The sequence below is a fragment of the Vigna unguiculata genome, chromosome 9 (genome assembly GCF_004118075.2).
Source record: "Vigna unguiculata cultivar IT97K-499-35 chromosome 9, ASM411807v1, whole genome shotgun sequence".
Classification (NCBI taxonomy): domain Eukaryota; kingdom Viridiplantae; phylum Streptophyta; class Magnoliopsida; order Fabales; family Fabaceae; genus Vigna; species Vigna unguiculata.
The window spans coordinates 40,442-57,697 of record NC_040287.1 but is presented as its reverse complement, the minus strand read 5'-3'; the positions used below and the strand labels follow the sequence as shown (position 1 = coordinate 57,697).

General features: G+C 33.6%; 1 protein-coding gene and 1 long non-coding RNA gene across 3 annotated transcripts; one reads left to right on the top strand and one right to left on the bottom strand.

Annotated features, from left to right (window-relative positions):
• Nucleotides 1-1,278: 1,278 nt before the first annotated feature.
• On the bottom strand, nucleotides 1,279-8,687 carry LOC114163360 (ankyrin repeat-containing protein At5g02620-like). 2 transcript variants are annotated; one of them, XM_028047628.1, is made up of 4 exons: nucleotides 8,429-8,687; nucleotides 7,685-8,155; nucleotides 6,625-7,034; nucleotides 1,279-2,406 (listed from the first exon to the last, which is right to left on the bottom strand). In XM_028047628.1, the coding sequence occupies exons 2-4, from the start codon at nucleotides 8,106-8,108 to the stop codon at nucleotides 1,564-1,566; spliced, it is 1,677 nt and encodes a 558-aa protein (XP_027903429.1). In that variant the 5' UTR covers nucleotides 8,109-8,155; nucleotides 8,429-8,687; the 3' UTR covers nucleotides 1,279-1,563. The 2 variants fall into 2 exon arrangements, with proteins under 2 accessions (XP_027903429.1, XP_027903430.1); XM_028047629.1 differs by lacking the exon at nucleotides 8,429-8,687 and having other exon boundaries at nucleotides 7,685-8,412.
• Nucleotides 8,688-13,669: 4,982 nt separating this feature from the next.
• On the top strand, nucleotides 13,670-16,113 carry LOC114164507. The gene is made up of 3 exons (XR_003599556.1): nucleotides 13,670-13,874; nucleotides 14,298-14,528; nucleotides 15,361-16,113. It is a non-coding gene; the product is annotated as an uncharacterized LOC114164507 (long non-coding RNA).
• Nucleotides 16,114-17,256: the final 1,143 nt, after the last annotated feature.

Genomic DNA, 17,256 nt, shown 5'->3' with positions numbered 1-17,256 from the left:
GATCTTTCATTATGAATAGAGATACTAAGAGCGGTGTCAATTCTTGTTAGATTTACTTTAAAAAAATATCAAAGAATCTAAATCATTATATTTTCTAATGTTAGCAATGGACAGTGGTCAACTAAGAACATTTTCTTCTTAAGACACTTTACTTTTTGTCATCATGTAGGAATTAGAACTAATTCCTGTTTATCTACTTTTATCTATGTGAGATGGAAAAGCAAACATTAGTATTCAGCTATAAGGATTATTCTGTACACTACAGGAAGTTCTAATTTTTTTTTTATTATTGGGAATTTTATGTATGAGTTTCTATAGCGCTAAAGAACCAACATTAAATTTTGAATCATTAACTGATTAATCATATTCTTTGGCACTGGAAATAATCTTCTATATGAGATTTCTTATTGTTTTTGTCATCAAATCACCAATTATACCCTTACATGCATGTTTACTTGATACCTATAAAGAAGCACTTTTAGCCAGGATATTATTAAAAATTGAAGCATGTGAATTGGTTCGAATTAATATGAAATTATTATTTTACACTCATTCTATATTTTGTCTCTAGTTAATGTTATTAGGTTTCATTCAAATAATCTATGCAACTTCAACGTCTATTGGTCAACCAAATAGTTGTTTTTCAAGTAGTCTTTCAAAAAAATTACATAACTTTGATTTCTTATTTTAAGTGAGGGATGAAAATACATAGAAACGAAATCAATCATCATGAGACTCAAAAGTAAAAAAATATTTTTTTATTATTTTGTATATTTATCACTTTGTTTGATTTTTGAAAAAAAAAATTAAATATCTACTTTTATTTTACATAATTAATTAAGGACCCATATTATGGGATGCTAATATTATATATCTTTCAAATTATTCTTGTTGTCCCATCATGATTCCGATTGCAACACTTCCTGATATATTATTCATTACTTTTGGTCATATTGGTTTTCTCATTCCTTATCTTGGACATATTGAATTTTTTCATAAAGTTCAAAATAAAACCAACACAAATGCAGTGCATTTGTAATAAATAATAAAGAGCGGCAACTATGGTGTTAATAACCAATGTACAGGCGGGGAATTTCATTAGCCATGAATTTTATAGGAATAAGTTTCATCCATCATTTTATAGGTTTACTGAGTAGGTTTTGGTCTAGTCCCTCACCATCTTACATTTGTTTTCTCTATTTCTTTTGTCATTTTGGTATGCTAGAAATGATTGATATAACTTAAGATGCCAATCTAGAAATGATTGATAACTTACGATGCCGATATAGTGATTATTTGCATACCTATCTTCCATTAAAAGAAGTCTTCACCACAACAATTATTTCACCAAGATCATACTAAATTTGATAACATCCTTTCTACTTACGAGTGGAAGTGGCGAGAATTCCCCACCCATTTTTCTTCATTTCCTTCTGTTCTCACGGTATCTGTAACAAAGACCGTAGGTTATCTTCATACAATCTGACACTGACAGTAGAAACTACCTATCGCCACTTCAAGAATATGCTGGATAATACAAGCCATTTCATTCGGATATATCAATTACAGTGCGTACATCCTCTTGTATTCACTGTTTAAAATCTCTTGGTCTGATGCATGAGACATGGAGAATGATCGACTCTCGGCCCTCAATTTTGTCTCCTCCATCCTATGCAAAATTACACAATAGCACATGGAGCCAATTGTAGAGAGCATTATCAAGCTTCCAATCACTGTAGCATATATTGCAAGCCATCTGGAGTGTGATCCTACCACCACGTATGTAAGAGAAATGAAGGCAATGGAAATGAAAAGGCAAGCCATCCACATGAGCTTGTTAATGACAAAAACAAGCTGCTTTTTTGCCTTTTGCTCAATAACAACTACGGAAGTTTGAACCACTACAACTGCCAGAGAGATGAACAATGCCAGGCTGTCAAACACAAAAAATATTAGGAAAGCTGCATTGTTTGCTATATTTGCTTGTCCAAGAGAAAATCCATCTGTTTTATTTTCAACATATTGACCAGGGACAGTGAAGATGGCTGCAAAAGCAACTGTAGCAATAAGAACGGCAACAACAGTAGCAGAGTTTATTGCATTGTTGAGGCCACTGATGTGTAGCTTTTTCAGCTTTTTTGCAATTTTCTGAACCCTCATGCCTGTCTGACGTGTCTGTTGGAGTTGAGATTGTACATCGTGCTTTATGTCACTGACAGTCTGCTTGAGTTGTTTTGAAGCATTTGGAGGTTTCCCTTGGTCAGTGGAATTAGCAGCCCCAGCATCCCTCAATATGGAGACAAGTTCAGGACTCCCAAATTTTTCTGCAACATCAAGAGGAGTTTCTCCAGCCTTGTTTGTTGAATTGATGTTGATACCTTCCATTGATAACAAGCAGCGAACATTCTACAATAAAAAATGGCTAGTTTAGAATAGACATTGAAAGCCAACTTCTCTTCATTTCAAGGAATACGCTTTGTCTTTCCAAAGAAAAAACAGGAACAATTGAAATTTTAGCATGGAAACATGCTGCCTATGCATAAGTATAAATTTATCCTACATATTTTTCCTTTGAGTTCATTCCTTAAGCTTCTGTTGCATGTATGCACGCACGCAATACAAAACTGCCTCAGTTAAATTCAATGATGCCAGATCAGGAAGGCATAACAAGAAAACCAATAATCTTAACAAAATCATAAAGCTGCCTTGAGGCCTAGGTTATACAAGACAAAGGTCAATTATTCACAGGGTTGTTGGGCAGACTACTAAAAATGGAGATACTTCATGATACTATAGCAACAGTACTTCAATGTTTAAGTAACAGCGAACAGACGTGTTAAAATGTCTACCATCAAAACAAGAAGAATAAGAATGTGGCTAATAACAAATCATGAATGAATAAAAAAAACGAGAAAAATTCTAGTAACTCTACTGTCTGTATCATACATAGGAATAGGAAGAAGAAATCAAGGCCTAACATTTGTAAATTAAAATTTGTATTAGTCATGCAAAGGGTGGTTATTTATTCGAGTTTGGATAACTAAATTGGAACTAATTTGTCCAATAACTGAAAACAAAGACTACGAGTTGAAGGAACTAATCAGCATCACTTGGAATAGGAGGCCAGAATGGTACTTGATATACAGATGTTAACCAGTAGATGAGTTAGAATAACTTCTAGTCGGTATTATTTTTCTTTTCTTAATTTTATGGCCCGTTAATTGTTAGTTGAGCCTGTGTGTAACTTAGTCAATAATCCTGGAGCAGGTTTTCCCTTCAAGGTATGAATGAAATTGAGTAATGATTGTCACGAACCTATTAAGTTGCAACTTTCACAGCAGTGGTGTCTAAAGTTTCACTCGTTTGTATGACAGTTGGTGAATTGGGAAACTAAAGTTCTACTCTACACGTGTAAATATGGTGCTTTTGGGTCATCTTAGTCTGCTTTCAGAATAGCTTATAATTAAAATGCTTAAGAAAAAACTTTTGACTGAACTGCTTGAGTGCAAAATATGTAAATCCAACCTTCAACCCAAAAGAAAATTATTGTTATTCAGAAAAATACTCAAACTTGAGTTCTCACTTTTTATACAGTCCACAAGCTGTATCATTTAGTACCAGTTCCAAATGGCCACTTGGAAATTGAAGATATTGGAGACATGTTCAGATGCTTCATGAGAAATTATCTCAATAAGATCAGCTCCAAGTAAGTGAAAAAGTATTGGGGGAAACTACCCTAACATCTAGAGAAATTAAGCAAACTGTCAGAAGTAGAAAACAACAAAAGGCAAAAACAACCTTCCATGGCTGAAGGCCAGAATCCAGTAACCTCCAATAAAAATGGAGGCGATGCCACATCTTCAGAATTGGAGCAGTCCTAGTGGCATTCATACTTATACATGAAAGATCTTCCGAAGGGGAACAATCCCACGGAATGGCGGGCTCCACTCATGAAGCAATCCTTTCAATGTAGGGAACACCAATATATAGAGAAGGCCTCCAACATTCTTTCACATGGAAGGGGGGCATATACAAATGTTATAAAAGGGGGAAACTGCTTGGTTACTGGGTACCAAAAGGAGTTGTACAAGTTGGATAATAGGGTGCTAGCCTGGTAGGATAGTAAAAAAAAACCTTTAATTAAGGCCTTGTTGAGGATTCACAAGAAATAGACCAAAATACATGTTTAAGTACATAACAAGCAGAAAACTATATAACTAACAAAGACTAGGTTTAGGATATTAGGCATAGAGGGAGGCCAATAAAGATTGTACGTAAGACCCGCAAAATTTAATTAATTAAATAAATAATTAATTAATAAATGCAGGTAGTGGAAGCCTTTATGACAATTAATGTTAGTTGGTATAACATGGAAAAGTATCAGCTCAAGTGGTTGAGAGTATTTAGTTGCATTGAGAGGACTTGGATTCAAGTCTTATGTATGTCATTTGTGTGTTATTTAATTTATTATTATTTTAATAATAAAGTATTTGATAATGATGAGTGATAATATAATCCTAAAATTATAGAAATTATCAATTATAGGAGTTATCACGAAACATGAGTTGGTTGAATTGGTTGTGCATTGACCTTCAAAGCTACCAGGCGACTGGAAAGTAATTAGAGGACATTGTATGAACACTTACTTTAGGGTTTGGAAATTGGGGGTTTTATGTTATGAGATTAATTAATGTATGAATTTAGGAAAGAATTATTATGATCACCTTTAATTTAATAATTAGAGCCTCTGAATGCATGATTATTGGATTGGATTGCGGAATTAGGCAGAAAAAAGGCAATTTGGGATTTTAGGGTTTCTGTGTTAGGTGCAACAAAATTTCGGTTCCTCAGAAACTGATGTGCCGCCTGGCGGGACTTAGTATGAATCAATTAGAGCAATGACAGATCACGAGTGTCTTGGTGTTGTTGAGGAAATATATGAAGGTTTGGGCTTCAAATGGTAAGTGGGAAAATTGTGTTATTATAAATGAGGCAAATTAGTAACTAAACCAACATTGGAAATGGAGTGGCTGGACCAGGAGAATTAGGAAATTGGGTATATTTGTGTGGACAAGTTAGGCATGGTTTAAGGCAAGTGTTAGAATGTGATATTTTGTGGCAAGGGATTAAGAGAAAATTTGTAAGGTTGAATCAATGTTGTAGTTATGTTGGAAGGGAGAGGGCTACTTGTATCACTTAATAATGAAAGCATAAGTGTGAACCATTGAGATTTTGCATACGTGATAACATATAGTGAATTGATGTACATAAGAGGATTTATGATAATCGAAAGTGGTGTTGACAATAATGAATCAGGATTGTGGCATTTCGGATGAGTGGCAGAGAAGAGTTGATGCGTGAGCAACAATGCTTGGATTAGAACAAAAACCAATACTGCACGAGTACTGGTGTAGCGCCTAGCAGTAGGGTTTGCTCCGCTAGGCAATAGCTACAAAAACAGTGGTGCACTGGGACGTGTGGCGCCTGGCGGTGAGGGTGGTCCTGCCAAGCGATGTCTGCAAGGTCAGTGTGCTCTGAGGCGCTTGGCGCCTGGCGGCACATGTCCCCCGCCAGGCGGTCTAGAAGTGAGTTTCGCCTGGTGGCTCTGGAGTAGCGCCAGGCGATATCACAGTGGCAGAAGCTTTGTTTGCTTTGGATGTGCGTGATCTACAATGCTTTGTTGATACCTCAAAGGTCGGCTTGCTGGAGTGTTCCTTGAGTTGTGGCTCAGAATGTACTCCTTGAGTTGTGGCTCGGGATAGGGGTTAAACACGTGGCTTTCCTTGAGTTGTGGCTCGGAATGACATCTCTTGAGTTATGGCTCGGGATGGCGGATGAACACGAGAAACTATTGAGTTGTGGCTCGGGTTGGCGAGTGTTGACGGTGTGAGTGTGCGAGTTGTGGCTCGTACAGATGGGTCCAGATAGATTGTCCTCCTCAGTATTTGGTTGACATGTTTAGTAGTCTTGGGATGTTACGAACTATGTTCGTATTGGGAACTCCACCTAGCGTTACGGAGTGTGGTCCGTAACAGGTTTTTCGCACGTGTTCTACAAGTGGTGGCTTGTAGGTGTAACAGCAAAACATTTTGAGGTATTCATCTGAAGACGTAGAACACGGGAACATGCTGGTGGCCATGTGGTATGGAATCAAATGATAGAATTCCTTTGGTGTGAGTGTGAATATATATTTGATTTATATATATGTTTTAAACTATTAGCTCACCCTATTTGCTTGTGTTTGGCGATAATCGTGTACGCGGTACATAGGAGCAGGTAAGGTTGTAGGTGGACGTGGTGAGACATAAAGCCGGAGCATGGGCTATCTCGAGGATTTTTTACAGAGTATATTATTTTATGGAATTTAAAGACTTTGTAATCATTTGGATTATTGAACTTAGTTATTGTATTAGAGTTTTATGAATTTTGGATTTCGAGGTATTTTATGATGAAATAAATGTTTTAAATTTTCCATGTTTTGGGAAAATGGAATTATAATAAATGATGTTTACTTTTTATTACTATTTTATTTTATTTAAATTCATAATATCCGACCAGGATGTTACACTGTCTACGTGATTAGTTTATCATGTCCAATATGCGTTATACAGAATAAAGAATCACCTGAGTACGGCCCTTCTTTGTGGCAATATGCAATGCTGTATTTCCTTTATTATCTTCCAAGCGTAAAACTGCTGGATCAGGTTTTACCAATTCCAGCAAAATTTCTTCATTTTGCCCTTTCACAGCCATGTGTAGTGCAGTTTGGCCTTTCTTATCAGTTCTAAATCCAGTGCTTGGATCCTTGTTTAATAAAGCTTTCACAACTTCCAAGTGCCCCATCCTAGCCGCAGAGTGAAGGACAGTTTTACCATTATTCCTGGCTATTTTAGCAAGGTTAGAATCTGATTCCAGAAGGAGATTAACCACATCAATATGACCTTGACTTGCAGCTGTATGTAAAGCAGTTGAGTTGGACAAATCAGTGGTCATGGCCAGGTTGGGAAAGGACTGCAGTAGTTCTCTCAAAACCTCTGCAAAATTCTTTTTCAGTCAGAGATATATCGAGAGAGAATGAAATAACAGACATGCTATTTGTGAAAAATATCTTTGGTTCTGCTTGCCTAGGATTCTCACCCATAGTAGTATATCAGAAAATTAAACAACACTATCTCATAGGCAAAGTAGTAAAACCATTGAAGCTAAATATATAATCGTAAAAGAACAAACAATAACTTTAACATTAGATGTGCATGTCAATTTACTGAGAAGCCACAATTATACAACTCATGTCTTCTCTAACTTCATTTTCAATATGCATAAAGAGAGACAGTTGCACAGGCAGGGATAAGGGAAGGATGGAAGAATACAATCAGTCCTGGACGATGTTTCTTTAACTAGGAAACACAAACTTCCAACAACTGTCTTAAACAAATCAAAAGTAACACATCCAAAGAGCGGCTTATTGGAAAAATTGTGGAAAAAGACTGACAGGACAGTATGGAATTTTGGTTTTGGTTTAGATCATAATTAACTAAAAATCAATAAGATAACACACCCACGCACAATCTTTTCAGGGTAATTATGCTCCATTCATTTACATTGTAAAACTGTTACAAAATCCAAAACCAAAACAAGAAAATTAAGGGGAGCTTAGGCCCAAACATAATTGCAAGTGTCTTACCAAGATGACCTTGCTTTGCAGCAATATGGAATGGATCATAGCCATTTCTGGCCGCAATAGAAGCGGTTTGCAGGTCCAAGTACTTCAGTATCTCACTAACAACCAAAGCATGCCCATTCTCTGAAGCAACATAAAGAGGGGTCTCCCCCTCTAGGTTCTGCTTTGCTAACAAATCTTTTGTCTCACAATTAGAATAGTTTTGAATTATCTCCTTCACTCTGCTCAGGTTCCCTGCCCGAGCTGCTAAATGAATTGGTAAGTCACCACGTTTCCCAGGTGACTCCTTGCTCTTCTTCCTTTCGCTTCCCATAAAGCTGAGCTGCTTCTCCATCACTATGCGAAAACTCTTTTGTTTTTCCATAAATCCACGAAAACTCTTCTGTTTTTCCATAGTAGATGCCCGAAAACTGCTTTGTTTCTCCATTATCACTTGAAATCCTTCTCCTGATAACAATGAAAATTTCTATCTCTCTACGACGCAACAGAAGCAAAATTTAGAAGACCATTAATATTCACCAATAATCAAACTTATACAGACGGATAATTGGGTTTTGTATAAATCAAACATGCTTATTTTAGTAAATTAAGTCATCAAGAATCCAAAGATACCAAGAAGCAAACCAAAAGGCAAAATCTATTTTATCCATTTTCTATGGTTAACTTGGAAATCAGAGATGCCCCATTGACTGGAAGGGCTAATAGAATCATAAAATAGCACGAATATTAGAAATTAATTCATAATACCTAGATGCTAAACTCGGTGAAGTTGGACAGATAAATAGATCGAAACACAGAAAATCTGGAGGCCCGAAGACCGATTTTCACAAACTCAAGACTTAAAACTGTTCCGAAGAAGGCATAGGATTACTGAAGATTCATGCCTCTAAAATTTCTTCAGAATAAGAAACAATTAAGATTTTGGGAACAAAATCACAGCTGAAGTGACACTAATACCGCCAACAACAAGCGCAGACTAACTTTTTTAATCCTATGCTAAACAATCAGTTTTATCACCAGCCAACACGCACTAAATTGTAAAAAGGATTTTTGCGTAATTTACATATTATTGTAAGGTTTAATTATATAAAATGGTGCTTTTTCACATTTAAAAAAAATAGCCACTCCTTATATTTTATTTTTGGCTTGTGTGGTAAGTCTTTATTTAAGGTTCACAATTTCATTTTATTAGTTATTTTTTAAATATTTTATAATTTAAAGATTTTTAAAGTTTAAATTTTTTAAATTTATAAATTTATAATTGTATAATTTATATTTTATAATTTTAATTTAAAATTGTATATTTATAAAATTATGATTTTATGATTTGAATAAAATTTAAAAATATTTCAGATAATTTTATAGTTATATAATTTTAACTAAAATATAAAAATTATTAAATTATAAATTATTAAATTATTAAATATAAATAATAAAATAAGATATGTAATGAGAACTGAACTAGATAAAATGGTAAGATAATAATCACCATTATTATTTAACTGTTTATGACATTCAATCATCACAAACAAAGTTAATTACGAAAACTTAATTCAAAAGTTAAATTTATTGACGATCAATTATAAATTTAATATAATTTTAATTGAAAATTCTCAAATCTAACTGTATCCTTATTTTTTGTCATAATTGTTTTGGTGAGTGTGATTAGTTATCTCAAGACCTAGTTAACGAACCACCAGGTGAGCAGTATCACATGTTCATCACGTCATTATTTTTTTTATATTAAAAAAATTAAAAGCGTTGTCTTGAAACTCTTTATGTTTGTTGTGTTTTATTCATTGTGGAGAAAACCATTAAAAAAACTTCAAAGTGAGGACACAAATCATGACTTGAAAGAAGGGGTTGGAATTATTGTGGTCTGGTATCCTCAAAGTTGAGTTTCAATTTCTATTTTTGTAAAGTAGGTGAATGCAATGCTTAAGTTTTTATCGTCGTTATCCTTCTTTCTATTAGAAATTGTGACTTGCAAATGTCACAAATTGAGTTTTAGTATTGATTTTTGTTGGGATTTTCATGATTTTTAAAATATGAGAGATATGAGATATACGAGAGATATATATGATATGTTATACAGAAGAATATGTTTTTGTATTTTATTGATATACCCTATATATAGAGCAAAATATAACAAAATATCAAGTATAAAATATTTAGAATATCTCATTCCTAATTTAAAATAATAACTAATTTCCTAAAACTAAAACATATATTTAAAACTGAAATATTTCCCAAAAACTAATTTAAATAAAAAAAAGATATTAAGTAATATTCTCAACATTCCCCCTTGTTTAATATCTATTTATTTAAATTTTATATCTTCATATTTGATTCTCCATCTTTTGATGCTTGATCTTCTCCTCTTTTTGTGCTTGTAATATTTATTTTTCTCTTTCTTCCATGGCATCACATCTTTCTTCAATTTGGCATCATCCTTCATATTTCTTCTTATATCGGCATCATCTTCTTTTTCTTTGTCCGATGTGGATTTCATTGGAGTGGCATCGGACCTTTTGTGAATATTAGAATGTGAACCTCCATCTACTTTCTTCCAAAGATATTTATTTTCTAATTTTGATCCTTCTTTCATACTCACTTTCTTTGTAGCAAATTCCTCCTTCATAAAATTCAACGCAAATCTTTTGTCTTTCATTTGAATACCTCTATGTTGTTAGCATTTTTTTATCACACATACTTTATTCTCAAAGGAGATCTTATAACCTTTCTCTACCAATTGAGCAACACTTAACAAATTCTAGGTAATCTCAAGAACATATAAGACATCAAAAATTAATTTGATACCTGAATGAGTTTTAATTGAAATTGTTCCTATACCTTTCACAGCAAGTTGTTCTCCATTCCCAATTCTTACCTTGGAAATATTTGATTTATTTAGTTCCTTAAAAATTTCCCTATCATGAGTCATATGATTTGTGTAACCACTATCTATAATCCAATCTTTTGAGGATTCGTTGGTTGTGACACATGATATTATAAAAAGTAGATCCTCCTCTGATTTATCCTCATCTAATCTATTCTCCACAATCTAAACATTTTCTTGAGAATCTTGAGATTTGCACACCTTTTCCACATGTCCCAATTGATCACATTTGTGACATTTGACATCTGGCCTCCACCAACACCAATTGGGTTGATGACCTTTTCTCTTGCAATGGGGACAAGATGGAAAAACATGTGTGTTGTTGTATTTGCTCCTTCTATTTTTCTTGACTATGAGCACATTCTCTTCAGTGTAATTTAAATTACCTTCAACCGCCTCATGATCTTCTCTCATCAATCTTCGTTGTTCTTGTGCTTGCAAGGCATGTATCACCTTTGTAAAGATAATTGCAGACAAATCTTTTGTGTTTTCTAAGGAAACAATAGATGCCTCATATCTTTCCGGCACCGTCTAGAATCTGAAAACTCTTTTCCCAACAATTTTATCTTGTTGGCAATACCCAACAATTTGTTTGAGTATTCTTTAATCGTCTCCGACTCTTTCATTCTTTGCATCTCGAACTCCCTTATCAAGTTCAAAACTTTCATGTCTCGAATCTTCTCGTTCCCTTCATATTTCGCTTTCAAGTATTTCCAGATTTCTTTGGGAGACTTTAGAGTCATGATCCTGGTCATAATCATTTGTGAAACACATGCGAACAAGCATGATTTTGCCTTTGCCTTTCTCATTTTCTTGTCTTTATGCGCTTTCATTTGAGCCATGGTGGGATTTTCAGACAAGGGAACATCATCTTCCTCGACAACTTCCCATAGATCTAGCCCCTCTATATATGTTTGCATCCTTACCGCCCATAGATTATAGCTTTCACCATCAAAGAGTGGAATAACGACGTGTGACATATTTCCTTCCATTCTATCGGCAATAAGAACAATGGCTTTGATAGCAGTTGTTGGGATTTTCAGGGCTTTTGAAAATATAAGAGATATGAGATATATGTGATATGTTATACGGAGGAACATGTTTTTGTATTTTATTGATATACCCTATATATAGAGCAAAATATAACAAAATACCAAATATAAAATATTTAGAATATCTCACTCCTAATCTAAAATAATAACTAATTTCCTAAAACTGAAACATATATTTAAAATTGAAATATTTCCCAAAAACTAATTTAAATAAAAAAAAAGATATTAAGTAATATTCTCAACATATTTTGTAGAGTAGAAACAATCCCAGGAAGAAGTTTAGAAAGGTCCATATTGAAATATAAGTAAAGTATTGTTTTATATAGCGTTGTAGTTGACTCTAGATGCTCATGTTTGCTTACATGAATTGCTTCTTGCAATCCATCATTTTCTTCCAGCACCCATAATTTAATTTAATTTCACTCTTGTCCATTTTATTTGAACACTATTAAGCTGGGGTGGTAGATAGTGTTTTCGAAATTGTATTTATACTTCCAGAAAACTTAATGCGCACAATTTGATTTGCAATTGTGAGCTCCTAAATAATTTGCAAATTGTAGAACATTTCCGATTCGATGTAAGTTCAATGTAAGTTATTGATAGGGATGTAAAAAAATCAGATCTATAAATAAAATTTGCAACTGATAAGAAATGATATTATAAATAGATATTAAGAGTAGGAGTATTTCTATACCCATGTGTACGAGTATCATAGTAACTGTATCCTTTTTTAGATACTCATACTTGCTAATTTTTAATTTACCAAAATACCCTCATATATAATAAAGTGGGTTGTTGATCCAAACACTTATTAAAGAACTTGTATTGTATTGAACGTGATTTAATATTTACTTTTGTAATTTTATTTGGACTTTATTGAAACTTATGATAGTAATGTATTATATTTTATTTGAATTTATTTAGATATTTTTATGTTTGATTGAATGTTTAAAATTCAATTTTATATATAAAGATCTTTTAAAGATTTTTATATAGATATTTTTTTTATTTTCATACTATACAACTTTTTATAACTTTATACGATTTTATATATTTTTATACAATTTTATTTATAGATTTTTATGGTCAAACTATTTTGTTAAATATTTTTAGATTTTTTTTGGTAAATATTTGTGGATATTAAATAAATATGTAGATACTTGTATAATGGATTCTCGCACAGATACATGATGAATATTGATCCAGTATGAAGAGTAACAAGGAGCTACTATTCGTACCCACCACATCTTGTTGACATCCCTAATTAGAGTTGTCAAACATAGAATGGTGACCAACACCTCCCCTTGCCCCAAAGAAAACACACACGGAAAAATATAAATCCTAGTTGTCTACAGGAACTTTTTGGATAGTCTCATAATCATCTTTTTTTATACATATTTCTAGAAAATTTTTGGAGTTTTCGAAAATAATTTTTCAAAAATATTTACGGGAAAGACAATTATGAGATTGTCGGAAAGCTTTTTCCGGTGAACAAATATGGATTGTATTTTCCAGTATGCGTTTTCATGCATCTTCCTCTTTTTGGATTTCATTTTCTGATAAACTATCTTCTCAACATTAAAAGTACTTATCTTACTACACTTCTTTGTAATGCTTAAAATGGGTGCCCAATAGAAGTTCAATTACGACGAGCGCGCACCACAATGTCTTTAAGGATGATATGCATCGCTTCAAGCCATACCAATAGTAGCCTCACGATGAAGAGGAAAAAGGTGGGGGAAAGTTGCGGTTAAATGAAATACTTATCAAGGTTATTATGGGTTTTTCACATTAAAGATAAGGTGCATGAAGAAATTTGATGAGTGTAGGAAGCAATTCCCTTGCTTACATGGAACAAATAATTACTACTTAAGTTGTGTGTGCTTTTGGATAAAAGATTATGAGTATCGCTTCCTGCAACCAACCTTTTTTCTTCCTACACCCTATCAAAGTTGTGAAATACCATAGTTAACCTTTTATATTTTTTTACTTTAACCCTAAGCTTTTACAATTTGTTTTCCCCTTCCAAAGCTGACCTTTCATTTAACCCATTGAGTGAAACGCCTCCCTCAACGTTGGCGGTGGGTAATTTAAAGTTGTCAACCCTCATTCCTGCAGTAGAGAAGAAGGTGTGGGTAGTGTGTGTGCAGATCAATTCTGTAGTAGAGAAGAAGCAGAGTAGAGTGCAACATGGGTGGTTCTTTCGTAGGGCGTGTGCACAATAATTTCGTCCACCTAAGAGGTAAGCGACGTTGCAGTTTCGAAAAAGAAAGCCAGTCGGAAGAGGGATTCAGGGATGCATTTTTTTGTAGTGTTGGAGAAAATGCCTCTGGAAATTGAATATCGAGGAAGGCTATCGGAAAAAACTTTTCGAAATTTCTCTCGGAAACACCATTTTGGTAAAATGTCTAGATAGTTTTTTTCGATATCCTTCCCTAGAATTAATTTTCTAGATGCTTTTTTGGATTTGGAAAGTAACATTGAATGACATTTTGAGGTGAATTTGGGTGGTTGTGGGACCATTTCGATTGTATAATATCAATTTTGGTTTATGTATATTTGTTTGCATAAAGTTAATTTGACTTGTTGTGTATTGGTTTGTTTAATGCGTTGATTGTGTGTAATATGTTGATATTTGGATATTAGTAATTTTGTGTATGTATAGTCAGATAAAGATGGTAATAACTAGAGGAGGTGGATCTCAAAGTGATCATATATGGCCAACTACAGCCCAAGTAATTTTGAATTTGAAGTTGTTGAAGATGAACCTCTGGAGGAAAATGTTAGCGAGGAGGACCATCATGTTGGTGAAGAAGGAAATTTTGAAGGACTAGTGGACAAGTCCTTGTTTGTTTCTTATGATGACCATGTTGCTAGATAATTGTGGAATGAAGTGGTAAGCTCATATGTTGATATAGTTAAATTGAGATTAGTATGTGTGTTGGAGATATTAATCTAATATTGATAATTGTAAGATCGTGGTGAGTTGAAGGTTGAATCACACAACAAAAGGATGAATAAGTTTGGAGGTCCACACGAACGAATTGAAGTTGTAGTTTAGTTGTGAGGGTTGGGAGGCCTTGTATGAGCCAACTATAATAGTGAGGCTTGTTGTGTGCATTTGTGGAGCGATGGTACAGTGATACCAATTCATTTCACTTTCCTATTAGCAAGATGACCATCACTTTGGATGATGTGTCAAATTTGTTACCGTTGCCATTTGTCGGACAATTGTACAACTATGCAACTTTGGATACGAATGGAGAGACAAACATGTTGGTAAAAACGCTCTAGGTTGACCCTGAGACAACCACAACCGAAACCAAACAATGTAGGGATAGGCATGTGCGTTTGAGTTGATTAAGAGATGTATGTGAGAATGTTTGTAGTAGCTGACAATGAAGTGTTGCAGCTGGATCATATTTGTTGCATTTGGTTAGGTGCATCATCTTTACCGATAAAAGTGCAACCTTAATAAGTGTTTGTTATCGAGTTTCTTTGCTGACTTGCGAGTGACTGGACAATATGCGTGGGCGACAACCGCTTTGACCCACATGTATAACCAATTGGGAGATGCATACTATGCAAAGATGAAACATCTAGGTGGCTATGCAACTCTATTGCATGTTAGTTTTAATGAATGTATTAATTTATTTTAAATTGTTATAAATTTTGAAAACATATCATTTCACATGACATGCATTTGGGTGTACATTTGTATGTTGTAGGCATGGATTTATGAGCACTTCCTAACTATTGGGTTTATGGATGTTATACCTGATTATACAAAGGATGAGCCTCGATGCAGGAGCTATCAAGTGAGGAGACTATCAGCCATAGGAATTGTACAATTATAATTGGATAACCTTGTCCAGTTTGGTGTGAATTTTACCCATACAATGAACATATACAAAGTCAACCTTTTGAATAATTATCGTTGTTCTCGGGATATTTTAGGTTGGGCCCATTCATACAACTACACTTGCCTGAACGTGTGCTTCGTCAATATGGGTATATGCAAACCATTCCTCGGTATCCATCAATAGTCACTGATGGGAATACTAATACAGCCGAAATGGATCGATGTTGGATCCATTTTTGATCAATATGTGCTCCATAATGTGTTGGGGGATCATGTCGGTGCTTGTGCACCAAGGTATATGGATTTGTTTATGTTTGTGTCGCATTCATACATGGTTCAAAGGGATGATACTAAGTGACCTCATGGTATGCCACCGATGGCATGTGCAAAGGAGGGGGCCCATAATGAACCACATGACGTTCATCCAATGCATCTTGTTGTGATGAGATTTTATTTCTTTTTGGTATGTTTATTATTGAATTAATAATGCTGACACACAAACTTTTTTGTAGAATATTTGTATGAGGATCACAGAGACCTTACAACCTCTTTCTTTATCATCTTTTCTTCAATTTTTATGTTACTTTTGCATTTCACGGAGGGCTAAACATTCAAAGTTGGTTCCACTATAATTTCTTAATTGGATTTTGAGGTTAGAATGAATAAATTTGTTTGTTGTTTTCATTCTTGTTATGATATATTTTTATCTATGTTGTTCGTCTCTTAATCAAGTAAAAGTAATGATTTTTACATCGTAGAATGTTAACAAGTTGTTAAATCTACATAGCATAACAATCATATGAGTCAAATGGTTTTAAATTTTAATTGAGTAGTTATTTTGATTAAGTTTAGAAACTTTCATATGATTGAATGAATTTTTGCTAATATTTAATAAGTTACTTTAATTAAAGGTGAAAACTTTAATTAGAATTAATGAAAAAGTTACTTTGGTTAATTAGTTTTTTACTAGATAAAAGAATAGATATGATTATACGTAGTAATATTTAATTGAGAAGTTATTTTGGTTAAAAGTGAGGACATCAACAAATTAATTGAGAAGTTACATTCGTTAAATTAAAATCTTAGAGAAGAAATCAATAACAATAATCTTTAGGAAACCAATGATGAATCCTATTTTGAAAAGGCGATGGAATTAATCTATTTTCTTTAATATTATTTTTTATATCTTTTTATCTTTTTCCAATATTATTTTATTTGATTAACTCTATTGTATAGATTTTATAAGGACTAATTTGTTAGAAATGATTTTCGTGTTTGTGGGGAGACGACTTTGAGTTATCTTTATTCATAATAATCTTTTGGCTACTTTTTTAACAACATTGAAATTATTACAAATAAGTAGTATTAATTTGATCGTTATACAATACTGTTATCAATGACCTTGTCCACTGCAACCCAATAATGAACATACATATCTCGTTCAAGTAAAAACATTAATTGTTGGATTTCAGTCCTATGACCTTGACTCGTCTTACGATAGGAATATCTAGCATTATAAATTTGCTTTATGGTCATTACATTCTTCTCATTATGCTCCTTCATTGTAAGCAAAATATTTATAGTCTTCATTGAATTGTTGGTCATATTAACAAGCATAAACTTCTCCTCACCGATTAACCTACTTGCACATGGATGACCTACTAACGATTTGCCAACTTGTGATTATGAGAAGCACAAATTAATTTCAACATCATTCCTTCACCACCTTTTACCGGTTTCCCCATCAACATAAAAGGACACT

What these genes read in the sequence shown, in the direction of transcription:
- LOC114163360 (XM_028047628.1), bottom strand. Translation starts at nt 8,108, where the DNA reads ATGGAGAAACAAAGCAGTTTTCGGGCATCTACTATGGAAAAACAGAAG. An exon ending in TGCAAAGCAAGGTCATCTTG is followed by an intron (nt 7,035 to 7,684) that starts GTAAGACACTTG and finishes AGAATTTTGCAG; the next exon opens with AGGTTTTGAGAGAACTACTG. An exon ending in CAAAGAAGGGCCGTACTCAG is followed by an intron (nt 2,407 to 6,624) that starts GTGATTCTTTAT and finishes TTTTTATTGTAG; the next exon opens with AATGTTCGCTGCTTGTTATC.